Source organism: Takifugu flavidus, chromosome 19 (genome assembly GCF_003711565.1).
Source record: "Takifugu flavidus isolate HTHZ2018 chromosome 19, ASM371156v2, whole genome shotgun sequence".
Classification (NCBI taxonomy): domain Eukaryota; kingdom Metazoa; phylum Chordata; class Actinopteri; order Tetraodontiformes; family Tetraodontidae; genus Takifugu; species Takifugu flavidus.
In genome coordinates this window covers 5,316,111-5,340,145 of record NC_079538.1, presented here as the reverse complement: position 1 = coordinate 5,340,145, position 24,035 = coordinate 5,316,111, and the positions used below count along the sequence as shown (strand labels likewise).

The following is a 24,035-nucleotide window of genomic DNA, read 5'->3' as shown; positions in this document are numbered from 1 at the left end:
TGTGGATATTTTTTCTTGCTTCCTCAGCTGCAGTTTGACAAGCGTCGTTGGACCACTGCTGCGTCAAACCTAATCAAGGCTTCTTTGACCGTTTCACTGTAGAAATCGCTGCTGTGAAGCTCAATGGAGTCACTCTGGGCCCTTTACGACTGGCAAGAAAAACACAAGGCAAAGGCGTTGTTCAAGATTTCTTAACTTACATTGTTCTCACAATGTAAGAACTTTTTTTTTTTTTTTTTTTACTTTAATGTGTTTTGATCCAAAGCAGTTCAATAAAAATAAAGATGCCTTGATGGACTGTACAAATGAGTTAAAAAAAACAAACAGTGATAATCATGCAGTCTACAATATTTAGAGTGCACATTACATTCTAAAATATCAATGTTTTTTCAGGAGATCCCTCTAAGACATTAAATGTCAAATGCGCGTTACATGAAGCAAGACTGAGGTCGATTCCGGGCTGCTTGCCCTGCTTGTGTCCACAATTGCTGATGACTAAATACCGCATGGCTTGGTGACTAAATGGCTTGTGTTTGTGTACATTGCTTATTTTAAATACGACATATCTACCACTAGACTCTTCCTCACATCCCTTAATAATTACATGTTTTTGGTCTCGTGTTAGGCCTACGTGGAAGAATGAAATGAGAGGTAAGCAGTTGGCAATCTTAAGACTTCTCAACCTTTTTGCTTCCACTTGAGGTTTACCAGGCCAATTTGTCAAGTATTTTTATGAGACATCCACATTTAAATAAATAAATAAATACATTGTACTATACATGTTCCATTACATACAGTACATTCCTATGAGTAAATACCATCTTAGCAATGCTATGTTAGCCAGTCGCTCAATATAGCTGCACCATCTGTTTAGGTCAAGCGTCGATAAACGATGCCTTGATCTTTGTGGAGGAGTCGGCGTCCTCTGGAACCGTGACCCTGCTGACCTAAACGTCCAGGTCTGCCTTGTGGCTGTGCGAAGTGGGAGGGGATCGGGGCTGATCTCTGCAGCTACAAGCGTGGTGGAGAGGAGCTCAGCGAGCGCTGCAAGGTTGAGGGTGAGCTGCGGGGGCGAGGAGGGGGGCTAATCAGCATCCTGTTGGGGTTCTGCATCAGCTGGGTCAGGCTGGCCAGGAAATCTGCCTCGTTCGCGGCGTTCACTCGTAATCTCACCCGGTGTCGCCTGAATGAGGCGCAAGAGAAAAGATTAGAATGAGAGGTTAGAATGCTTCCTGTGTTTTGGATCGCTGCAGATTTCCCACAAATTTAACAAAGAAGACGGACCAAACACCCAGCATACCAACTCAAATGAGTATGAGTTCAACTACCTGGTGTCCAGACATGGTTTCCCAGGTGGTGGCCGAGGCAGAAACCTGACAGGAAGCTGCTTGGGTATGGCGGTACCTGTAGTGCTCACGGGACGCGGGATCTTACTCTTGCTGCCTGACGAGGACGACAGAGACAGAGGGTCTTCTGCCCCATAGTCAGATCGGGATCCTCGCTCTGAGGGCAGCCTGTCCCTTGGAAAAATGCAGGGCAGGTTATCGTAGGACAGAGATGGAGAAGGCGAGTAGGTGGGGGAGCCAGGGACCGGACTGCTCCAGCGGTGACGCCTATCGAATTTCAGGTCCTTGCTCGGAGATTCCAGGGGGGAGCTGGGGTCCCGTACGGGGATTCGACTCAGTCTCGGGGAGGACGGGGAGTCTGTACGCCTGAGCAGAACTGGTGGAGGAGAGGAGACGGTACTCTCTATAGCACCTCCTGCCATGTCCCCATGATGATGCAGGTTGGGATCAGAGGAGTGATCGGGGAGTCCGGAATCACTCTCCGGGTCTCTGTCCTTTGTCAGAGTACTGAGGCCTTTAGCTGGGGATGGTACTGGAGACGAGGTCAACCTCCCGCCATCGTCTGTGGCCGTGGGACATTCCCCAGATGGCGCTTCTAGTGGGATCACCTCACTCCTCTCTTGCACAGGTGACTGTGGCCCACAACTGGAGGACTGAGAACATTAAAGTAACCATCAGATTAATGGGGTGGCAGACCTTATGTTTGGCACACCATGAATTTGCAGTCATCAGTTGAATTCACAGGTCAAAGCTGAGTCAACCTTACCTGGTCTAGCTGAGCTCTCCCCATAATGTCTGAGGTCATCTGCCCCAGCATCCCCGGCAGCCTCCTGTGATTCATTAACCACGCTCCAGGCATGGATATTTGGGACAAAACCGGACTGGTGGGGACCGCTGCGTCATGGGACTGGTCCTCAGGCTCAGCAGGCTTGCGTCTTGCGGCCTTGTCCTCTGACGTGGCCTCACCTGGAACGTTGGCGGCCCCAGAACTGCTCTTACGTTCTAATTTGAGCACCAGGTATTCCTGAGGGCCTCCTTCCGTGTCCACGGGGTTGAGGGGCGCACCTGCAATCCCACAACTTCCTGCGCCTTCTTCTGAATTTGGGGTCGCTGTAGCACAGTGATTCTTGTTGATGGAAGGCGAGTGCGTCCCTTGTCCTCGGTCAGGGGTGGACTTCTCCCCCACTTGACAAAGACCCGACCGTCTTCTGCCAAGGCTGAAACAAGAACTGTGTTATTTAAATTTCTGCTCGCAACGATGCCCCAATGGGACGTACGATGAGCACTAACTAGGTCTCGAGGAATCGTTCGAGGGTGGGCTTGGGCTCTGGCATCAGCCTCTTCTCCAACGCCATGCTCTGGCTGTGCTTCATTCTCCGGAGCAGCGGCACGGCCCGCTCCAGGAACATGGTTTCCGACCGCACCCGCCTAGGAGAGTTCTGCGGAGAGCCGCTTTTGGGGCTGTGGCTGCCTTGGTTCGGACTCCGCTCATCCACACTCGCCACCTGAGACAGAGGATAAAAAATAAGCATGTTAACTGGAATACTGCAAACAGATCTTCAAAACAAGCCCGGTAAGTAACAGCATCAGTTCCCCTGAGTGATTATTCCCCTGACCTTTCTGATTATGGGTGTGGGTTGTTTTTGGTTGGATCTGTGGTCCCCCTCTTCCAGCGCCTCTTCCCCAGGAACAGGTGGGGCCGGCGTGGGCAGAGGGGGGCAGATGTCGGCGTCGCTGAGGCGCTCCCCTTGCAGGACGTCCTCGGTGTTCTCCCTCTGCAGCTCGCCTGGTAGCACCGAAGCATTGGCCATGCTGTGGAGGAGAAGGAAGGTCAACCCTCAGAAATGACTTTCACAATTAACAATTAACATCCTAGTGTCAATCAGTAAAATTAATGAACATATTTCAGTACAGGTTTAGTTTGTAAATACCCCAGGTACGCCGGCGTGAGGCGGGTCAGCTGCTGAGCGGTGGCGGCTGCGGCGTTGATGGTCAGCAGTTCCTCGCTGCTGCATTTCTCCCAGTCATACGGGTCGTTCTCCGGCACGTTGTGTCTCTTCATAGCATTTTCAAACGCGGACATGAGGAGCTGTCAAAGAGAAGCCACACAGGTCAGCATGTGTTAGCCGGGCTAAAATAAAGTGCAAAAACTCAGCAGAGGAGAGACTTACTTGATAATCGGGCTTAGTGAAGTAGTCTAAAGTCAAAATGTGATCCAGGAAGGAGCTGAACTCTGGCGGAAGGTGTTTCAGCATGAGACGATGGTCGTATGTTTCCTTAAATTTGCCCACCTCTTCCTGAGTGCACAGTTGAAAACGGAAAATAAGAAATGGGAACTGGTGTCGTGTCACTGTCGCCCCATGGCTCTGCACTTTGGTGCACCCGTCTCCTTACTTTGTCTTTGATTTTCCTCCATGGAAGCTGACCAACCGTGAATTCCACCAGCATGTAGAACAGGGACCACAGGTCGTCATGTCGACCCATTTCCTAGAGATGGCGATACACATGACTGGGACTTTTCAAATGACAAACTCCTTGACAGGAAACATGTCTTGCGCTCACCTTATTCTTATGAGCATTAATCGAAGCGTATCGCACAGTTCCTCTGAATCCTGCGACAGAACGAGGCTGAGCAAGAAAACAAGTCCGTTACACAAGCAATTCCTGCACAGCATCTTCAGAGATCTGCCCAGATGATCAGGCACTTACAGGTCGCACTTCCTGGTTAGAGTTGGCAAACTGGCGCGCCAGGCCGAAATCCAGCATATAGCAGCATCTGCAGGTACTTGCTAGTCTTCCCATTGCAAAGTTTGACTACAGTTTTAAAAAGAGGGGACAAAAAAAGCAAATTCAACCCCAACAAAAGAGCTTTCTGTGTACAACACAACAATATGGAAGGGTTCGAAGACGCCTTACCGGTTTAATGTCGCGGTGCAGGAAGCCGACGGAATGGATGCTTTCAATGGCCTCTAAAATCTGCTTGCCGAGTCGCAAAGTGGTTGAGACAGAGAAGGTGCCGCCAGTCATGGTTCTGCGTAAATCCGCCAGATTCCTCCCCTTGGGATACAAATGAGGCGTGTCTGTTATTGTGCGATACTGAGATTTTTGTCTCAGCAGCAAACACAACATTTGACTCGCGGGGGCAGATAAATCCCACCTGCAGCTCCATGACCACGTAGGTGAAACGCTCGTTTTGGCCGCAGCCCACAAAACGACACACGTGGTCTTTCCCTGCAGGACAGGACTTGTTAAACTGCTGTGCAGACATCAGACATATAGTTTTATCTAGAATAAAGCCACGACATGCAGCGCAACCAGCCTCTGCTGCCTGGAGAAAGATGCAGAACAGAGGAGGGAGTGTCAGCGTCACTCACCCTGAAGTTTCTTCAACACAGCCACCTCCATCTTGAGCACTTGTTTGGGGTGTTGAGCGGACTCCACCTTTAAGGCAACAGTGGCCTGGCTCAGCTGATCCAAAACTTCATAGACCTCCCCAAAGCCCCCTCCGCCGATCTTCCTCGCCTGAACATTAGGACGGCGTTATTTTTAAAGGACTCGAACCATGTGTTCCGCGGAGGGTCGACACTTAACGGTGGCACTCACCACTTTCCACCTGTCTTTGACAACATCTGCCACTGACAGGATGTCTGTGTTCTCTGCAGCTCCGCTCATCCCGACAGATCCCAGCAGCAGTCACCCTTTAGACTTCACTGATCTTCTCTTCTCTACCTTGATAAATCACTGTACAGTGCACACTGATTCGCCTGTAAAATACGGAAGATAACCAAGTTTTTTTTCCCCCTAAGCGAGTCTATACAAAATATGTTGGGGGAAACGTGGATCGTTTTTCATGTGATGATCTACAGAGGGTTTGCTGACACCTCTAAAAAGCATATTATAAATAATTTAACCGTCGTTATCGAGTTTTATGTCTGATGTCTGTAAATGTTACATGCCGAAATACAGCAAATGCGGTGTCTTGGACGATTGTCTTGGACAATCTCTGTGGTTTGAGGGATTAGCTGTAGGAAGCTAATCTAGCGATGGGATACCTCCGGTGGTCCCAAACTAGCTAACGAGCAGTTTGACTGAAGATATCCTTCGGAGTAACAAACATCTTCAATGTCTTACCTGATTTTGTTGCAGAGCCACTGTCCGACATGGTATATAAAGCCCAATGAGTCCCCATACTCTCAATGCGCTGTTATTTATCCGGATCATTGTAAGAAGTATTTTGTTTTGGGAATGGAGTACTGCACCATTGTTGCCGCTGGCTACTGTTAGCTATCTAGCATGCTAATAGGTTAGCGATGTTATGGCGCATTCACGGAGCATAAGAGGCGTAGGATATTAGCGTTTGACGTGTAGTTCTTTAAGCGCAATGACAGAACACTTTCAAACACTTTTAAAAATAATTTTAACTTGAATAAAATTTAGATCTATTTATGACAATACGTGAAAAAAATTGTACAAGTTTACATTGCAGTGTGTTAATGTTTCCGTTTTGTTAATCGTTCGTCTTTTTTCCGCCGCTGGCGGATATTCATGAAACACAACACAATCCAAAATATTTGCTGCCACTGCGGTCAGTGGAATTGAATAAAGGGCGGACACAGAGAGATATTATTACATAATAAGCAATTATGGTGTTTTAGATATTAACTGTACGAAAGTTTTACAGGGGGGATGAGGGCTCTGACACCAAAGGACCCACAGGCCTACATCCTCAAGCCATCCTGTTTATCAGAATCAGAGTACTTTATTGATCCCTTTAGGGGGTGTCCATTAGGGACATTATTACTGTACCTCACCTTTGCCACAGCTACATATACTTATCATATATCAACCTATGACTACAACTCATGTACCCACCTGTATCGCTGAAGCTTTGACCCAATCTCAACTTGGACCAGCTGGATCCATTAGCACCTTCCTTCAGAAGCACCCGTTTCTGGTGCTCCATAACCTTCCGCCTCATCCAGCAACCCTCGAGTCCCACTCCCAAATATTAATAATTACACAGCATGTTATATGTCCAATTAGAAAGTAAATATGCTACTGTCTTAGTGGTGATATTCAAATTCATATGATGTATTATGCAGTATAGTAAGTGCAGTGTGCAGTGTAGTAAGTTGCCTTTAAATAAAACTTTATGACATATTGATGATGTAGCGCTGCATTCAGCAGCCAAACCGATATAAAGCAAGATACACCCAAAATCTTTGAGTGACCGTTTGTACACTATATAAATAACTGCAACTGTGACCATATGATTATGGCAATAATAATCTTTTCTTTCTTGAGCATTATATCCCTTTTGGGGTCATGGCAGCAGCTCATTGCAGGGCCCCATGTGAGCATTTGGGTGTCCAGTATCATAATCCTTTGGAGTATGATATAATTATATTAAGATAACATTCCCATCTGCCTGAGCAATGCTGCAGAGGGTACACTTTACTGGTTTGGAGGGATTGGTTTGAGGAGAATTTTCATACCCCATTACAACATATTAAAAAGTGGCAGACAAGCTTTTACTCTCTTTATTACCGATAAATGTAACACCTTGAGAAATCAGTGCTTTAATTGGGCTTTACTGTGATTTAAACTCTGCTCGTCATCCTTTTCTCTGTTTTGAATATAACACTCCCCTGCATGGCAGCTCAGGCCGATGCCAAGTCCACCTGCAGATGCTTGTAAGTGTCTTGCTGCCTGCAGCGCAGTTTACTTCACAACAATCTGTTTCCGCATGATGGACTGAGACTCCGCCCCACTGGGCAGCCCGTGACGCCAAAACAAACGTACGCGGATATGACAAAGGGAGTGGCCAGGCAATCGGATTGGATAACAGGATGCGAGTTGAGCTGTTTTGGGGCGTAAGAGCAACCTTGTGTCCCGCATAACTTTATGCGTGTTTGCGCGTTTTCGTTGCGGTGAATGCGTTCTGGATAAAACGGAGGTCGGAGCTGAGTCAGCGTGCGGCTCCGCGTTGCGGAGCTGAAATCTGCGGAAATACCGGAGCAGACCACCGCACGGCGGAGCTCTCACGCAGGCGCCCTCTCATGTGCCGTTTAGCCAGTTGATGCGGGGAGAAAGTTTTGGATATGTTTTTCTAGAGTTTCTCCTCTAAAGTGCAACGACTTCGAGCCTCCCCGGATTTTGGATTATGTTTATGCGGGATCGTCAATCCGCCTGATCGCCATATTTGTGCGCGGCGAAACTCGGGGGAAAGTTGTCAGAGTTATGACATTTGAGGCGTTCATGAAGCTGCATGGAGTCGACTTTGATCGAAAGCAAAGTGGCTCCGTGGGGCTGAGTGTGGAGAGGATTGTGCACCATTTGTAAGGTAAACACACTGCATTCTACTTGCTCACGAATCCGCGGCGTTGCCCAACACGTTTTCTTGCTTCCTTGTTGCTTTCTTTTTACTCAACGTCAGTGGATCCAGCTCGGCGTTTGCAGCCTGCTGATTTAAGGTCCTTCGTTTCCTGTATTTCTTGTTGTGCCAAATGGCAGCTGCACGACAGGCGCCGTGTTGCTTCCGACAATCAAACTTGATCTGCACGGTCCTGAGCAAAGAAAGTGTAAAAAAAAAAAAAAAAACCCAAAACAGGCCTGTTGCATCCGTTATATTCCCGAGGCCTTCTGTCTCACTGAATTTTATTGACTGACCATGCTCGAGTAGGCCCCAGTTTCCTCTTTACAGGGCACGACAGTTTGCCTTGAGAGAACATTAAAAAGTGTCTAAACCCTAATTTTCTTTCACAAGGTCTGGCACCATAAGGAGGATGAGAAGAAATGGACGACCAGCTTCAGCTTTGATCCTGGGAGGAACTTCGTGTGCTCTCCACTCTGCACCACCCCAGAGGAGTTGTATATCCCATAAAAATAGTTAGCAATTTGGAGAAGGATCCCTTAGGCGCAGCCAGTGAGAGCACACTACACAGGCAGTAGCTGGACATTTTCTTTACACGGAGAAATCCAAGTTAGGACTGTTTCTAATTACTATGAGTCTTCCTCCTCAAGTTAACACCGACAAGAGCGGCAAGCATCGGGGTGCTGCCATGAAGGAGCCCGTGCAGCATTCTGGGGAGGTTTATTATGGTATGGGACCTCCAGCTATGGAGGTAACCCACCCTGATTCTGCAAGCAGCTCTGGAGTTTACAACCCTGAAAAAGGGCCCCAAAGTCTACCACACTATCAGCAGCCGGCCCCTGTGAAGTGGATGCACCAGGAGCCCATGCAGGCCCCTGGTTGGTCTCAGGAAACTCCCCAGTCTGCATGGGGACAAAACTTTGGCCCCTACATGAGCGGCGTGAACAGCAGAGGTCAGATGCCTTTCCACAAAGGAGTCCACGAGGGGGGAACCCTATCGGTAGGGGGAGACAATCAACTGCCGGCGAACGTCGAGGCGTACAGAGACGCCAGCCAGCCTCAGGCTCAGGGGAGGGGACTTGAGTGGGAACAGCACGCCATGGCTGCGATGCACCAGGCTCAGCTGCAGGCGTATCAGCATTCTCACAAAGGTGTGGACCTCCAGGGTCAGCCCCACGTGCCCAGTCACACCCTGCAGGGGTCCATACCGCAGCCCTTCCAGGCCATGTTCAGGCCCAGCAAACAGTTTTCATCCGGCTATTACTCTTTATTCCCAGGAAATAAGGGAGTCCGGAACATGTCATACGGCGAGCAGCCTAAATCCCAGCAGCAACTGCTCCACCAGATGCAGCAGCAACAAATCCAGCAGCAGCAGCAGCAGCAGCTCCATCAGCAGCATCAGCAGCATCAACTTCAGCTGCAGCAACAAATCCAACAGCAGCAAATGCAGCAGCAGTACCACCACCAGCAGCAGCAGCAGCAGCAGCAGCAGCAGCTGCAGGAGCGACAGCAGCACTTTCAGCAAATGCAGCAGTTGCAGAAACAAAATGTGCCACAGCAGGACGCAACGCAGCTTCAGGTGCAACCAAAGCTGCAACAGAGCCAGAACTATGCGAACTACCAGCCTCCCGATCCTGGTCCCCCTGTTACCATGCCCGTAAAGGCGGATGTACAGTCCCTGGAGACTCGGCAGGAAGCAGACGGTCAGATGTGCGACGCATCATCGGTTTCCAACCCGTGTTCTGAGAAGTTCCTTGCTCATCCCACGGAGCCTTCAGAAGCTCCCCTGGCTGCGCCTCGGCGCTCCCGTCGCCTTTCCAGGGAGGGACAGTCCCCGCTCGGTCCCCCTCCAATGAACATCTGGCCTCAGGAATCCAAAGAGACGTCCCAGAACGGCGCGGAGAGCCAAGCAGCAACGGGAGGGGTCATTCAGATCACCAGTAGGCGGAGGAGGGCCTCAAAGGAGATAAATTTGGAGACGCTGGCCCAGCAGGCGTCGAAAATGGAGCCTGCTAAACTGACCAAGGTATAAAAATGCAAAACAATCACACACTTATTCCTCCCCGAAGTTGATTTTTAAATCTTAAATATGCAGCTGATGCTCATTTTATGGCACAGGTGGCAAACTGGTAGAGAAAGAACCCTGTTTCGGTCCAAAGATTTGGTGCAACCTGACACGTGGATCTTGTATTAGATCCACTTATCTGATCACTTATCTGATCACCTATCAAAGGCAGTGCCCTCCACTGCAACTGTGGCTCATCAAACGTGTGAAAACAAGTTAAGCGCTATCCTTTTTTTAATTTCTGAGGCAGGGGTGTCAGCACGCTGACACCCGGAGGAGTATCGGGCCCGCTGTCGGGTTTTGGCGCCTTGTGAATGTGCAGGTAGGAGCGACTGCATGTCTGCACACCTCCACATTCCTCAGGCAGCAGGTCCAGGGAGGGGCCCCCGCTGTCAACCTGCACAGCTGCCCTCCTGCACACTGCAGCACAGGCCAAACAGGTTTAATCGCCACCTGAAAACCCAAACCAGGCACTATTTCTGTGAGAGCGGCGTCCGTCCTCCTTCTATGTTTCTGAGCTGTAAACCACAAATTCGATTGCTGGGATTTTATCAGCGAGCGCGCTTGCCTGTGGAAATATGCAGATAAAATGGCTGTTTATTTCCTGGCTGAAATGTGCGATCCTCGGTTGGCATTTTATAAAAACATATTTCTGAACCCTAGTGAGTTGAAATAACAACTGTTCTGCTGATTTGCTTCGCGATTATGAATAATCCCCCAGTGATTTAATCCTCATTATAGGCTCTTTCTTTCAGGCTGCCTAACTATTTTTTATTTTTTTGTAGAGCACTACACCATTTCCCTCTTTTCCCTCCTACTTCCTCTCTTTTAGTCACTTTCCCTCCTCATCTTCCTGTCTGTGTGCGCTTGTGCTTCAACAGGAAGATGCTGTTACAGGCAGACAAGCAATGATGTTGCCTCTGATCATGCCCGTGTCCGTGCCGGTGCACCGGATACAACCGGACACTCATGGCAACTGGGGTCCCGGGCGACTTGGCCCGGGAGAGCAGCCCGCCGGACCGTCGGATCGCAAACCCTCCGTGATCGTGGCCCGTCGGCGATCACTCCGAAACTCCATAACGGAGAGTTTCGGACATGTGAGTGTTGAACAGATATGATGATGAAGCTTTACTGCGAGGCCACGCCCCCTCGGAGGCGGGGCTACATTTCTGTTGTTCTGTAGTGATGAAGTAAACCTGTTTGAATTCATTATTTTAATGTTTTCAATATTACATAATATTGCTTGAAGTAAAATGTTACCTAATGTGCATTTACCCTCATTTATAATAATTACGCTGACTTCAGCTCTGTTGCCGTGACAACTGTTTTTAGCATCCAAATGTATTTTGTGAGATTTTTTAACCTTTTTTAATGTAAAATAAGACACTTGAGGGTGTAACTTTCAACTATTCCCATAAGTTTTATTGCTACCTAAATAAAATACTTGCATACCATTTTGATGTACTCCTTAAACTGACTTCTACCCAGGATGAGGAAACCAATCCAGGGCTGGACGAGGACGGAAAATCCAAATTCAAGCGCCGGCCTCGGCCCGAGCCTCTCATTATCCCCCCGCACAAACCATCCACGTTCATCCCTCCATCCCTCTACTCCACCATCTCCTCCTACCAGAGCAACCTGCGCTCTCCGGTACGCCTGCCCGAACACCCCGCCGCCCTGCCCCCGTACACGCCTCCACCCATTCTGTCTCCCATGCGTGAGGGCTCAGGACTTTACTGCTCCACCTTTCTGGCCAACATTGCTAGCAACCAAAGCCTGCCGCCACCGCCGCTGCCGCTGCCACCGCCGACTCCCAAATCGGCGACGCGCAGTCTTTTGCGCTCCGGTAAGTCTGAGCTTTCTAAAGTACCGTTGCAACCGATTTGTTTTTCAGTAAAGTTGCTGGGGTGGTACTCTGAGTAAATCTTCAAACTTGAACTTTCTGGCCCCTTTCAGACAAAGATAAACATGGATTTTGTCCGATATGAAGTAAACGTTGCATATTTTCTTAATCTAGAATTAGGAAAGATTTTGAAACTTCAGGGAGTTTGACGCAAAACATTGCCAAAACACTAACAGCATCATATTTCAGCCTTAGAAATGTAGACCCTGGGGTATAAGTCATCCTCAGATGGATGAAGGTTGCTCACAGTCAACTCCAGCAGCAGTAAGGGACCGTCTCTAAACACCCAAAAGAGTGTAAAATACAAACAGAGAAAAAAACTAATTATGACTGACAATTTTCATTCAGAGAAATTCCAATAATTATGTTTAATTAGAAGGGATGCAGAATTTGTCCTTGCTCCTGTTGATTTTACTGCACTTTGTAGATGATCCCTAAATTCTGGTCTGGTCATTCCAGGTGAAGCTTCCCGTCGGTGATGTCTGGTAATATTGCTAATATCTTTTTTTTTTCTTTTTTTTTTTCTTTTTCTGCTATTGTTAGCGAGTTCCGAAGTAACGCCTCCTGTGCTGCCCCTGATCACCGATGCCACGCCCGTCAGCCTTGAGCCGTAAGTGCGAGCGCCAGAACAGGCCGTTCCGGTTTCCAGCTGTGCTGTCAATGCCACCCCAACCCTGTTGTTGTCCATGCAGGCGCATCAACATCGGCGAGAGGTATCAGGCAGAAATCCCCACCTTGCAAGAACAACACAACTCCCAGTTCGACCAGCACAAGGCTGACCTGGTCTGGCAGCCCGCGGACGAGTCCCACCTGAAGCCTGGCGAACAGCAGAGCCGTCAGTACCACGGTTGGTCCTCCCGCCGACCCCTCTGTAGCGATTATGCTTGGGCGGCACTGAAACTGTGGCTTTCCTCTCTTCATTAGTGGAGGAGCTGATGAGCATGGCCTGCTCCAGCGTGCTCAGAGGGGGAGGAACCAACCAGGAGCTGGTTTTACACTGTTTACACGAATGTGGTGGTGATATCCTTGTGAGTTCGGTGATTCAGAATGACTTGCTCAATGTTCAGGAACAGGAAAAATCAGTTAGTCCAGCCGTTAAGTGCATTAATCCTTCAAATAGTTAATGACTGGCGTGTAATCCCCTTTAAGGAAACGCTGGAGCGTTTGATGCTCCGGGATCCACTCTTCCCCAGAGGCCACCGTCTGGCTGGTTATCACTACTCAGGTGCAGATCGACGCAAAAGAGCTGCCTCTTCATTCTTCCACCGTCAAGTTTTCTGATTTCACTTCCTCTATTCTCTCCTTTTCTGGTGTGAGCGAGGCACCAACCTACCCTGTGTTTAATTTCCTCCCAGGCTGCGACTGCTGGACTGCAGAGGAGAAGCGATACTTCAACAAGGGGATCTCTGCCTACAGGAAGGACTTTTTTATGGTGCAGAAACTGGTGCGCACATTCATTTTTCTAACCCGCTAGTTAGCTAAACGGCTAAAAACTGTATTGCTCGTAGCGCTTTGACGCAGAAGAACTGCTGCTGCCAGAACTATCGGCCATTAGTTTGGGCGTCTCGGTGCTGAAATACAGATTTTTCCAGCTGTTGCCGCCTTCAGGGGCTTGTGATTCAGATGTAATGGAAAACTTTTGCAAACAGGACACGTCTGCTCTTCATCAACGTGCAATAAAAACAATCGTGCATCGAGGAGTAAGTGGGTTTATGGGAATTGTCCTCATTTTTTAGAGCCAGCATCGAGAACTTGTCGTTGCCTAAATGTTGTAAAGATTAGCCAATAATCCAACAATAAGTTGTCAATCCCTTAAAAAAATGTTTTCATCTTTAAGGTGCAGTCAAAGACTGTGGCTCAGTGCGTGGAGTTTTACTACACGTATAAGAGGCAGGTGAAGATCGGACGTAACGGGATTTTAACCTTCGGGCCTCCGGAGTCGCCAGCAGAGAAGCAACTGGACGCCGTGGTGGACGAAAAGGTAGAGTGAGTGGCCGCATCGTGCCTTGAAGAGAGAGAAAGAGATGGAGGAAATGGAGCTTTTAAAAATACCCGCTTCAATTCTTTATCTGCTCTTAAACTCAGTCTGTAAAATACTTTTGAAGTTCTGCTTTTCTGACCCTTTTCTTGTAATGGCAGGAGAACAAAATGTGTTTCATGTGTTGTTGTTTTTTTATCTGCTACTTCCTGTTCTACTTAGCAGTAAACATCGTTACCTAAATACAGAGGATTTGATAACCAACGTAGCCAACCGGGTGGTAACCGTTTACCAAAATAAAAGCATGCTTACGCCAGACTGAGGGCAGAAAGGTGTCTTCCTGTGGACCGTTTACATCCAAGACGTCGTGTGTGTGTGATGGATCGTTTGAATGCAGCTCACTGCTTTGGTTGATTTTTGAAAGTGTTCCGACGGAGATTTCCTGATCATTGCAGAATTCACAGCTGTCAAAGTTGCCGGAGGCAGATGACCATAAAGACGGCGCCTCCGACCGGGGCCTGGACAGCAGCCATCAGGCGAGGGTGGCGCAGTCCCTACAGGCTCATGATTATGTACGTATGTCGCACTCCTTCCCTGATTGGAGTCAAAATGAATCGTCCAACAAAGACTGCTTCAATTCCTGCACTCCAGGCGGGGACGATGGTGATGATCAAAGAGCCGACCGTCGCCATTAAGGAGACTCCTCCCCTGACAGCAGCCCCGAGGCCTCGACCAGCACCTGCAGCCAAGAAGAGCAAAGAGCCAACGAAGCCCCCTCAGGACTCCGATGCAGTGTTTCCATGCAAGAAATGCAGCAGGTACAGCCAAATATACACATGAAAATATATTTTTCCTCAAATTCAGGTACAAAGACTGCAGTTCAAAGGTCACTGCAAAGAGAAGAGGTGGTGTTTCCCTCAGTTGCTGCTGCCACCAGGTCAGAGGGAAGTGTGTCGCGTCCTCTGTTGTGTTGTCACGGGACGGTGTCGAGGGCGTGTCTGTTTGCTCAGATGACTATTGCTGACGCAGATCTGAATTAGACCGGATTCATTTCCACACGGGAGCTCTGTCGTGTTGGAGGAAACCGGTTCTATTAAATGTTGCGGAGTCACCAATGACATCAGACACGTGTCGTGCATGTGACAACCAGACACTGCAATGGTGTCCATGGGGAGGACTCTGCCCAGCATTCATGGAGCAGTGGTGGAGACTGGCGCTTATGCGGCTATTACAGCCTGCCAGCAGGGGGCGCCCGGCATTATTGGGTGTCAGATCACCCATCCCGGCTCTTGCTTCAGCACCGAACCAGCACCAGATAATGGGCCGAGGACCGGATGATTTAATTGGGCGTCTTGGTCTTCCCTTGCTTGGCGGAGGTCTGCGTTTGGTTTAGTCACGACCAGAGACAATATTACCTTTTATGCTGTAAATGGCATCATCACGTCTTTAGAAGAAGTTGGTCATTTGTTAATGCTTTTACACTCAAGCTACATATGAACAAACAATGAGCACGTGCAATTGTTAGGCGGGGGGGGAGCGAGGAAGCCGCTCCGGACCGCCGCGCTGTCCTTTCTGACAACATGAGTGTGTAAGGTTGCGACTGCTCTGCTCCTCAGGGTGTTTTACAAAGTGAAGAGCCGGAGCGCCCACATGAAGAGTCACGCCGAGCAGGAGAAGAAGGCGGCGGCGTTGCGGCAGAAAGAGGAGGAGGAGCAGGCGGCAGCGGTGGCCCGAGCCAGGAAGGCGGCGGCAGCGGCGGCGTCGGCAGCAGAATTCCAGCGGGAGAATGGGAGCGGCGTGACACCGCAAGCGGAAGTCAGCGGCCAGGAAGACTCGTCGGAGGTGGAGGATGACGATGATGAAGACTGGCACTGAGGGGGGGGGGGATCAATGGACTGAGCGTGGTGTCGGAGGGGTGAAAAGACTCTTCCTGATGAGCGTGGTGCACCTGCAAAGGTGCACTCCATTTCCAAACCTTTGTATTTTAAAAAAAAAAAAAAAATGTTCAAAGTTTTTTCCTTGTAAATGCACTTAAACACTTCTGCTTGCCGGTTTTGCCTTTTATATCAGTTATTTAATTGAACATATGTCAAAATATTATAGATTTTCAAAGCGTGGACTTAATTGCTATGTTATTTTTTAAGATTTAGCAAAGAGAACATCCGTCAAGATCAAAGTATAGCAGTCCTTTTAAAGAAATATAAAGGAAGGACATGTATTTAAATTCTTGAGAAAATATTTTGCAGGTTTTCATGCGACTTGTGACATTGTTATACACTTATTTTTACAGCTAAGGGACCTTTGATGTACAAAAAAGTATTGACATGTATTTATGACACTGTATTTTGCAATGAATTTGGTAATATAATAACTAATATCTGCTGCAATATGACTAATGAGGTGAAAATTATTAAAAATCTGTTCCTCCACATGTTTTGGCTGCAGTACATCTGTATTCCGGTGGGTGGCAGCACCGGCTGAGTGAGTACATGTCTCTGATTGATTAGGTTTCTTTTCATTTTAAATCAAAAATTTTCTGTTAGATCAGGAAATTGCGAACACAAACATTTAATTTAAGGATTTTAAATCGAAGGTTAAATTCATAGGGCCAGTTTCTTATCCAATTCTCTTCAGGTGCAGAAATTAGCTTTATCTTAATTTGGACATGAACTTTGCTCACCCACAGTTAAAGGGAGCGTCGTCTGGACGCCTGCGAGACGCCTCCTGTCAGCAGGAGGAACATTCTGTATCGACAACCTGGCGGCTCTCGTTTAATTTGGCCCGTTTCTGCAGAAATTAGCTGCAGACGCTGGGTGATGGCCTGCCCGTGGAGCCAAGGGGACGCAGATAAAAACGGTCTGGCTCCGCTGCTTGGTGCGCGCACAGAACATAAAGACTAATGACATAATGGAAATTGTGTCATTATTGCCCTGTCGCTTTATCATCGTTAAGACTTTGTTATAGAAACAAAATCCGAACCCTGCAGCTCCTCCTGAGCTGGGTAGCAGCACCGACACAATATTCATAAACCGGGTTTCACTTCTTTGACTTGCGTTCATTTGCGTTCTAAAAGATGTTTGCAAAGTAGACCAAGACCAAATTTGCTGGTTTTCATGTGAAAATTTCAGGGCTGATTTTTTTTCCTCGTATAAAAACTCATTTTGTTTTCTTTGGGGCTCAAACTCGGAACCCTCAGGCCAACGCCCAGCAGACTGAGCTACCACCATCCGCTGTCAGGCAACTCCTTTTCCTTAAATCCTTCACAAAAAGTGGAATTCTGTCACTGAAAATGTGCCTTACCTCCTGCATTTGTCACAATTTATCCTGATCCCACTTCAGACATAAAAAATCTCTGCTTCAAAAGACCTTCATGTTTTTTTGTGATAAAGTGAAATTGGAACTTGGAAAATACCTTTAATTCAGCTATATTCTATGTAAGCTACTTTAACTTAACCATATATTTACTGGCAGCAACAAAAAGTCTCCGTAGAGGACAAATCGTAATTATACTAAAGTGCCATCAAGCGATTTTAAAATCCGCAGTGGTTTATTAATCAAACGAAGCTGTAATCACATCTGGACATGTGTGACACTGATTACAGGAGTCTGGAACTGACTCTGGCTGCCGAGGGTCCGTTTATGTGATGGAGCAGCCGGGGAACAGAAGTCGTCTCTGAACGGAGGGCGCGCTGCTAATACGGACCATTAGCAAGCTAGCTAACAATGGGTTGGAGAGGGAAGCCAACGCCCGCCAGACTGGTGCGTAGCGATGGAGACGAGGGCGAAGCCTTGGATCAATGTCACGAGGGCGAAGCCTTGGATCAATGTCACGACTGTCTGGAAGAGAAATGAGGAGATCGATGGTTCCTCGTTAGCATGGCCGAGGCCGCGTCTGACGTAAAGCAAAATCGTGCCTCCAGATTATTGATGGCCGGCCGCCCGGCTATAAAACTTTGATCATGCTCAGGGTGTGACCCCCCAGGCTGCAGGTCAGTGTCACTCCTACATTAAATACACTCATAAACTCTGGTGTGTGACACATGGGCAGGCCTCAATCACGCACAAATGATTTTGTCTCTCTGAAGTGCCATTTGTCCGGTGTGAGAAGGACTTTTCCATCCATCCCAAAGTGCCATGATCGAATTCCTCGTCACCGGCTGTGATTAAAACAGACTGAGGTGGAGACACGGGCGCCTTCCGCCTCCGTCTTTACCACAGAGAGGGTTCACCCAAGGCGGCGGTCTGACCGTCCTTGTTGTGACCGCTAACATAAAGGCCTACTCAGTTTCGACATGCGTCCCTGAGGGACGCCGTCCGCTGGCTCGCCCTCTTGACCCGACACCTCTCCATTCAACCGGCGTCCTCGTCCGTCGTCCTCGTCCCCGTTAGTCGGACCAACGCGGTCGCCTCACAGCATTTTTACTGGAGTCAGCAGCGTTCGCCCTCTCAGGGGGATGAGCAATAGGCCCCATTAGTCTCCAGAGTGCCTCCCTGCATCAAGGTGAGATGTGTCATCTTAGAGGAGCACCTGCCAGATTAAACGCTTTAAAATGCTCCCTGTTCCGCTGACAGAAACAATACACAAACCAATAAAGGGTCCCCGTCCAAGGTCCCAGAGGGACGCCGGCGTTCCGGCAGCTTCGAGAAATATGTAGATCCCAGCAAAATATCAGGAAAGAAAATCAACGAGCCATCAGGTCTCTGCTGGAAACACAAGGTTATCGGCGTATTATGACGGCGAGCAGCGCCGGTGCTTAATGGTCCATTATGAGAGTCAAACATTTCTTGTGCTGGTGGGAGTAGCTTTAATGCTAAGCTATTAGCCATGCTACACACATGACTTTAACCAGATGTGGAGCTACGTCCGAGGCCGTAGATGGTGACCACATACCTTTGCCCTTCCTGGTTTCCTTCTCATTCTGCCCGCACACGCGTGTCTTTGCTGGGGGGGGGGGCACCTGTGAGAAGCTCCGGATCAGAGCAAGAAATTTGAATCGCTGCGGTGGGAATAAAAATGTCAACTCTCGGGTTCTTTTTTTCCCCCTTCAATCTTGGCTTGTGTCCCGTTCCACTTCTTCATGATCCATCACCGTGTTCCGCGGGCCTCCGGAATTCCTCATCCATCATAAAATCATCGACATGCAGCCGTGCCCCTGTCAGAGGGGAGCAGATGTAACGGCCACGCAGCTCTGATTTATCTGTCCGATTCCGCGTTGACCCCCTCGCCTCCGCCCGTCCTCCACCTCCGCGCTGATTGAGCGGCCTCTGGTGTGATGAAGAGTCACCCGAGGACAGATCCCGATGCGTTAAAATCAGGAATTCCTCGCTAATGCCGCGCTGTGATCGATGCAGGCGTGCAGCCAGAACTCCATTAGTGGACAGAGCTGCACAAGGGATCCGAGATGTTCCCCAGTGGGGCTTCCTCAACCGACCCCTGAACATCCAGGTCAACGTTAGCATGGATGAGACGTACGTATGAGCTGTTTTCCATTTGTTTTTCCTTGGAACCGTGAACTTCTGCACCATCACGTGCTGCTCTGTGCCTCCAGGCCTTTGCTGAGGCGGGTCATCGGCATCGAACACCAACCTCTCGTCTCCCCTTTTGGCTGCAGCTCGATTCCAGACGGCGATGAGCCCCGATTAATTAAAGCGTGCGGCGTTTCCACCCGTGCAGCGGGAACATCGACGCCACATTGATCCAGTTATTTATTTTCCGGCCCGGTATTGGCCGCGTTTGCAGCAGCATGACTCAATAAGAAGGTGCTTGAGTGGATGTTTGTCTGCATATTTTTTTTGCCAACCTCAGCCCGCATCCTGGCTAGCATCAGGGAGGGCGGGGACATTAGAGACCAACGTTTACCCCAGGAGATAATTTATTATTTGCTGCTTTGATTGTTTTGGTTGCAGCATTCGAGCTGCGTCCTCTAATCTCTAAAAGCTGCATTTTTCTGTGGAAACTGTTCCGACAACAGTGATTTAACGCTCGTTTCTCGACTCGGTGACACGTTTGCCTATTTGAAATGACAAAAAGGCCACACACACCCAACCTTTCTTTTCCTTTCCGCTCGATCGATAGCGACAGCTCCTCTGGTGCCGGGGAACCGTCTAAATCAGACTTAATGACCGCACAAAGAGCCAACGGATCCGCTCAGTCACACATTTTTCCTCGGCGAGTGTTAATAGAGGAGAAAATGGCTCGGATCAGCGACCTCCTGTTGACACACTGACGCAGACGCACACTGGCCTGGCTGTGCAGCTCACCAGAATGAACGCAACAACATGGCGCCCGACATAAGAGCGCCAATCATTCTGTAGCCGAGCGCCGAGAACTCACATGATGGAGTGCACGGAGCAATAGAGGCCTTAAAATATCCGCCGGTGTGCTGGCAGCAGCCGGGCTGGATCAGCTGAGGTCCACATCTGGGAGGCTGCCAACACGAGGCAGGCGGCTGATTGCTTTCAGATCAACTGATCAACCGCTCGGGAAAACATCACTGGGACTTGGCACGATCCCCCCCCCCCGCTGCCGTCATGTGTGCCAGGGCGTCGCCACCGCATTGATAAGAAAATTCACAAATCAATTATCTCCAAGGTCCTCGGACCAATCACCAAGTTAGGGTGTGTGTGTGTGGGGGGGGGGGGATGGGCAATTATGGGCTGAGCGGTGCCCTCGGAGCGTTGTTAAGTGCTCTGGACCTCACAGCAGCATGAAATCCATTTCCATTTTAATGCTGAATCGACACCCAACAAATGGGTGGACAAAGTCACCTCAAACAATGATAGATAGATAGATAGATAGATAGAGATAGATAGATAGATAGATAGATAGATAGATAGATATAGATAGATAGATAGATAGATAGATAGATAGATAGATAGATAGATAGATAGATAGATAGATAGATAGCATTAGCATTAGCTGCATGGTTAGCAGAGCTGCAGATCACCATTGATTTTAATTAATTAAACGGGCTTATTGACACTAGAAATGCTGACTGGACACAATCACAGTGGCGACGCGTCCCGGTGGCCAAGAGGAGCGATCCTGCGACGGTCGTTAAAGGCTCAAGCGCAGAGCAGAAGCTTCACGGCTGAAAGGTTTTCCAGAGGCGTCAAAGGACGTAAAGGAAAGGACAAATAATCCAAATCCTTGTGGTGGGTTTTTCTCCCACCAGGATGAGGATATACTAATGATCTACTTCTTCCTCTCTGTTTTGGGGGGACCAAATGTTGTGTCTTTCCATTCCCGTCCTCTCCTCCTCCACCTCTGTTCTCCTGATTCACTGGCAGGACTCAGAGTTCTCCTGCTCTCTTTAACAGCCTCCATTAAACCCTCCCACTGGTCATTGCAACCCTCTGATGGTTACCGAGGTGCCACTTCATCATCCCTCCTAAGAGGTGCAGACGTGTTCTCTACATACTTCATCCCCGGCCGGCTTGGCTCAGGTTCTCTTTCATTCCGATAACACATTAGCGTAACTGAATTCAACTTTGATGTCGGTGAGCCTGTAATTAACACATGAGGAGATTTAGTGGAGCTAATTCAAGCTAAATGACCTCTGCCAAATTGATCTGGAGGATGACAGAGTTTGAGACTTTGCAACAACCTTGAAATATTCGAGGCGTGACCTCACGTAACCTGCGCAAACACGGACGGACCGAATCCATCGGCAAAGCCGAGCTCTCAGAGGAATCATGCTGCACGAGAACAATCGGATCGGGGCACGTGGAGGCTCAGAACCCCTCCCCTGAGGATCCCCGGTAGCACGGGGACAGTGGATTATGTGTCTCTGCCCTACAGAACCCAGGAAGGAACCTTTGAGCAGAACAAGGCTGGTTTGGGGTCCTCCTGCTGACGTGTAGCGATCTGTTCATTTGCATATGAGCCTGTCCAGAACCGAGGACACATGTCCAGAACCGCAGCGCTGCGGGAGCGGCCGTCTCGCCCTGGTGACATCATTTGCATCCAGAGCGAGCAGCGAGTGAAGCCACGTCCAACCAGATGAATCAAGCAGCATTATTACACTTTTATTACAAATGTGATGTGATTCAGAGTAAGCACGATACAGCCTTTTGTTGACCGACCCAGCAGAACCATAAATGTCTTTGTAACGACGGCTTTCCTTTAGGTGGGAACACCTTTTGGCCCGTGTTTTCTCGGCACATTCATCACTGCAAATGACCTTTTCCTTCTGAATGAGCTGGCGCATGGACCCCGAGGCGCTTACCTCGAACTAACTCACCGTTCTCACTCCATCTGTGTCCATAGTGTGTGTAAAATGAACACATCTGCCATAGGTTCCGGCCTCATTCATTATTTAACAGCGGCGCCCGGCCACTGCAGAAGAATCCCCTCCAGACCAGGATGCTGGCTGAGAAACTGCTCCGGGAACCAACTTCTGGCTTCAAATCAACGTCAAAACGCCGACAAAGAGAGAAAACAGCTTAAATAGGTTCTATTGATTTGCTTTTATTCCTCAGTCATGAGTGTGACCACAGTGCTTCTGACAGGAATCCAATTCTCCTGACCCCCCTGCATCCGCTCGCCGCTGAGGAAGACTGTTTCAGGCGTCTTCCTCCAACCCTGGAGAAGTTTTATTGAAGCACAAGGTTAAAGTGGAACTCAGAAACAGGCCTTTTTTTAACAAAAGGGACATTTGTGCGCCACGACCTTTACAGGTAATTGCCCCCCCCCCTTTCTTTACGTTAATATCCTGTGACAAATGCCACTCATGTCGTGTAAAAGGAGCTTGATGTGGTTCATTTAATTAAACAGGAGTCTAATTATTGTCACAGAACACTGACTGAAACATGATGCTAAAGCTAATTAGCTTCCATTGCTGCCCTTTCTAGTTCATTATATAAAGCAAGTGTAAACCTAAACATAAGCCTAAACCTGTTTTAGTTTAAACCTAAACACATTCATAAGACCTGTGGTTATTTACTTCACAGCAGGCATCTTCTGCATCCTGTCAGAAAATCAATAATAAGCTATTTTATTCTTGACGTTATATCAATCCGCTACCCAGAGTTACAACACTGGGAGTAACGGTGAGGAGCAGAGGATGTCGATCACTCTTCAGCAGTAGAACCAGCTCATCGCTCACAACAAACCCGATCGCAGAGTCAAAAACGTTCGGATTAATTGGACTCAAACCTCCGCCAGTTCTCGCTTCGGTCTATTTTATTTGCAAAAGATCAGATTTAATACCAACACAATAAAGCAGATCAGAACATCATCGGTGGAGTTTGACCTGAAATCTGCAAGAGCTCAACGTTTGTCTCCACTTGGTTTAATGGTTGTAATAAAAGTCAGCTGACAATGTGGGAAAAATGTGAATGAAGCAGTTTGGCGAGGTGTTACCATGCACACCTGATGCCCAAATGTGTAGTTAAGACCATCAAACTCATTTTCCTGTTTAATTAACTGCAATTACGTTGGGATGCTAACGCTCATCTGTGTCTGCTAACCCCCCCGTGGTGCAAAGACCAGCAACATCTGCAGCCCTGCAGCTCATCCAAGCAGAGACGATCACAAAGGACAGGAAATCGATCATTTCTGGGCCAGTAAAAACCAAACAGTTCGGGGAGGGTTGCGAGGACGGTTCACGGGGTTTCGCGTGGAGTCGTTTGGAAAGTGATGAATTAGTGGTTTAAAAAAAAGCAAAGATCTGACTCCCGAGTGCAGACACGAGGCACGTTTCCTCTGAGTCGCAGAGCTTTATTTCCACATGAGCGACCTCCAGAGACATGCTAACGCCACAGTCAAGACCGAAACATTACAGCAGAGAAGCAGCATTCCCACCCCCAGAGACATAAATCTGCACCGGCGATGCACAGCAGCCTGCTTCCAGAGGCCGTCCCCAGACCAACCCCCCCCCCCCACCAACATCAAACCGTGCTGTTTGGCATTATTTGAGTCTCGCAGCTGCCAAGATCTCAGGAACTTTCAGCGAGCAGACGAATCAATACCGGGCATTACTTTGAAAAACAATAACATTACAGCCTCCGACATGCATCAACGCGGTTTCCTCAAGCAGAAAATAGGCTTTTAGAACCTCTGAGCGAGGTTTAAATAAATCCCTCCAGATTTTCTGTCTTTAGCATCGCTACAAAACAGGTCCGCGGCCTGATAAATCTCTGTCGTAGTGCAGGAGGAAGAGAGGGGGAAAAGGACGGTGACACATCAAATGGCTTTTAATTCATTTTGGTATTTCGTTTTCACAGGTGTCGTTGTCATACACCTCAACGTCCTGGAGGCTGAAGGCATCTGTGTCGTCCCCCGGGCTGCTCACACTGCTCCTGAAGGTTAGAGCTCCTATAAAAGGATACACGCTCTCCGTCAGCAGGTCCCTGATGCTGTAATAAGG

General features: G+C 48.6%; 3 protein-coding genes across 5 annotated transcripts in view; 1 reads left to right on the top strand and 2 right to left on the bottom strand.

Annotated features, from left to right (window-relative positions):
- Positions 1-177: 177 nt before the first annotated feature.
- On the bottom strand, positions 178-5,653 carry ttbk2b (tau tubulin kinase 2b). The gene is made up of 15 exons (XM_057016139.1): positions 5,478-5,653; positions 4,950-5,110; positions 4,721-4,868; positions 4,504-4,577; positions 4,263-4,403; positions 4,056-4,160; positions 3,909-3,974; positions 3,741-3,833; positions 3,518-3,643; positions 3,278-3,435; positions 2,963-3,158; positions 2,637-2,851; positions 2,113-2,563; positions 1,329-1,999; positions 178-1,183 (listed from the first exon to the last, which is right to left on the bottom strand). Exons 2-15 carry the CDS (start codon positions 5,016-5,018, stop codon positions 1,012-1,014), a joined length of 2,685 nt encoding a protein of 894 aa, XP_056872119.1. The 5' UTR covers positions 5,019-5,110; positions 5,478-5,653; the 3' UTR covers positions 178-1,011.
- Positions 5,654-7,165: 1,512 nt separating this feature from the next.
- On the top strand, positions 7,166-16,096 carry mideasa (mitotic deacetylase associated SANT domain protein a). Its single transcript, XM_057016948.1, has 13 exons — positions 7,166-7,689; positions 8,113-9,745; positions 10,666-10,881; positions 11,273-11,630; positions 12,231-12,297; positions 12,380-12,534; positions 12,612-12,715; positions 12,837-12,912; positions 13,043-13,131; positions 13,525-13,668; positions 14,121-14,237; positions 14,317-14,483; positions 15,282-16,096. The coding sequence occupies exons 2-13, from the start codon at positions 8,351-8,353 to the stop codon at positions 15,538-15,540; spliced, it is 3,147 nt and encodes a 1,048-aa protein (XP_056872928.1). The 5' UTR covers positions 7,166-7,689; positions 8,113-8,350; the 3' UTR covers positions 15,541-16,096.
- A 7,269-nt stretch (positions 16,097-23,365) lies between these two features.
- The window catches only part of kcns3b (potassium voltage-gated channel, delayed-rectifier, subfamily S, member 3b), a 3,761-nt gene continuing 3,091 nt past the window's right edge, over positions 23,366-24,035 (bottom strand). For all 3 annotated transcript variants that reach the window (XM_057017471.1, XM_057017473.1, XM_057017472.1), the window contains one exon: positions 23,366-24,035. This exon is cut by the window's right edge and continues 1,339 nt beyond it. In XM_057017471.1, coding sequence (XP_056873451.1) covers positions 23,868-24,035 — 168 coding nt within the window. In that variant the 3' untranslated portion in view covers positions 23,366-23,867.

Coding starts and splice junctions, on each gene's coding strand:
- ttbk2b (XM_057016139.1), bottom strand. CDS start 5,018: ATGAGCGGAGCTGCAGAGAACACAGACATCCTGTCAGTGGCAGATGTT. Junction 4,404..4,503: donor ACGTGGTCATGGAGCTGCAG/GTGGGATTTATC, acceptor TTGTATCCCAAG/GGGAGGAATCTGGCGGATTT. Junction 3,436..3,517: donor TCACTAAGCCCGATTATCAA/GTAAGTCTCTCC, acceptor TCTCTTTGACAG/CTCCTCATGTCCGCGTTTGA.
- mideasa (XM_057016948.1), top strand. CDS start 8,351: ATGAGTCTTCCTCCTCAAGTTAACACCGACAAGAGCGGCAAGCATCGG. Junction 10,882..11,272: donor TAACGGAGAGTTTCGGACAT/GTGAGTGTTGAA, acceptor ACTTCTACCCAG/GATGAGGAAACCAATCCAGG. Junction 14,238..14,316: donor CCCTACAGGCTCATGATTAT/GTACGTATGTCG, acceptor CCTGCACTCCAG/GCGGGGACGATGGTGATGAT.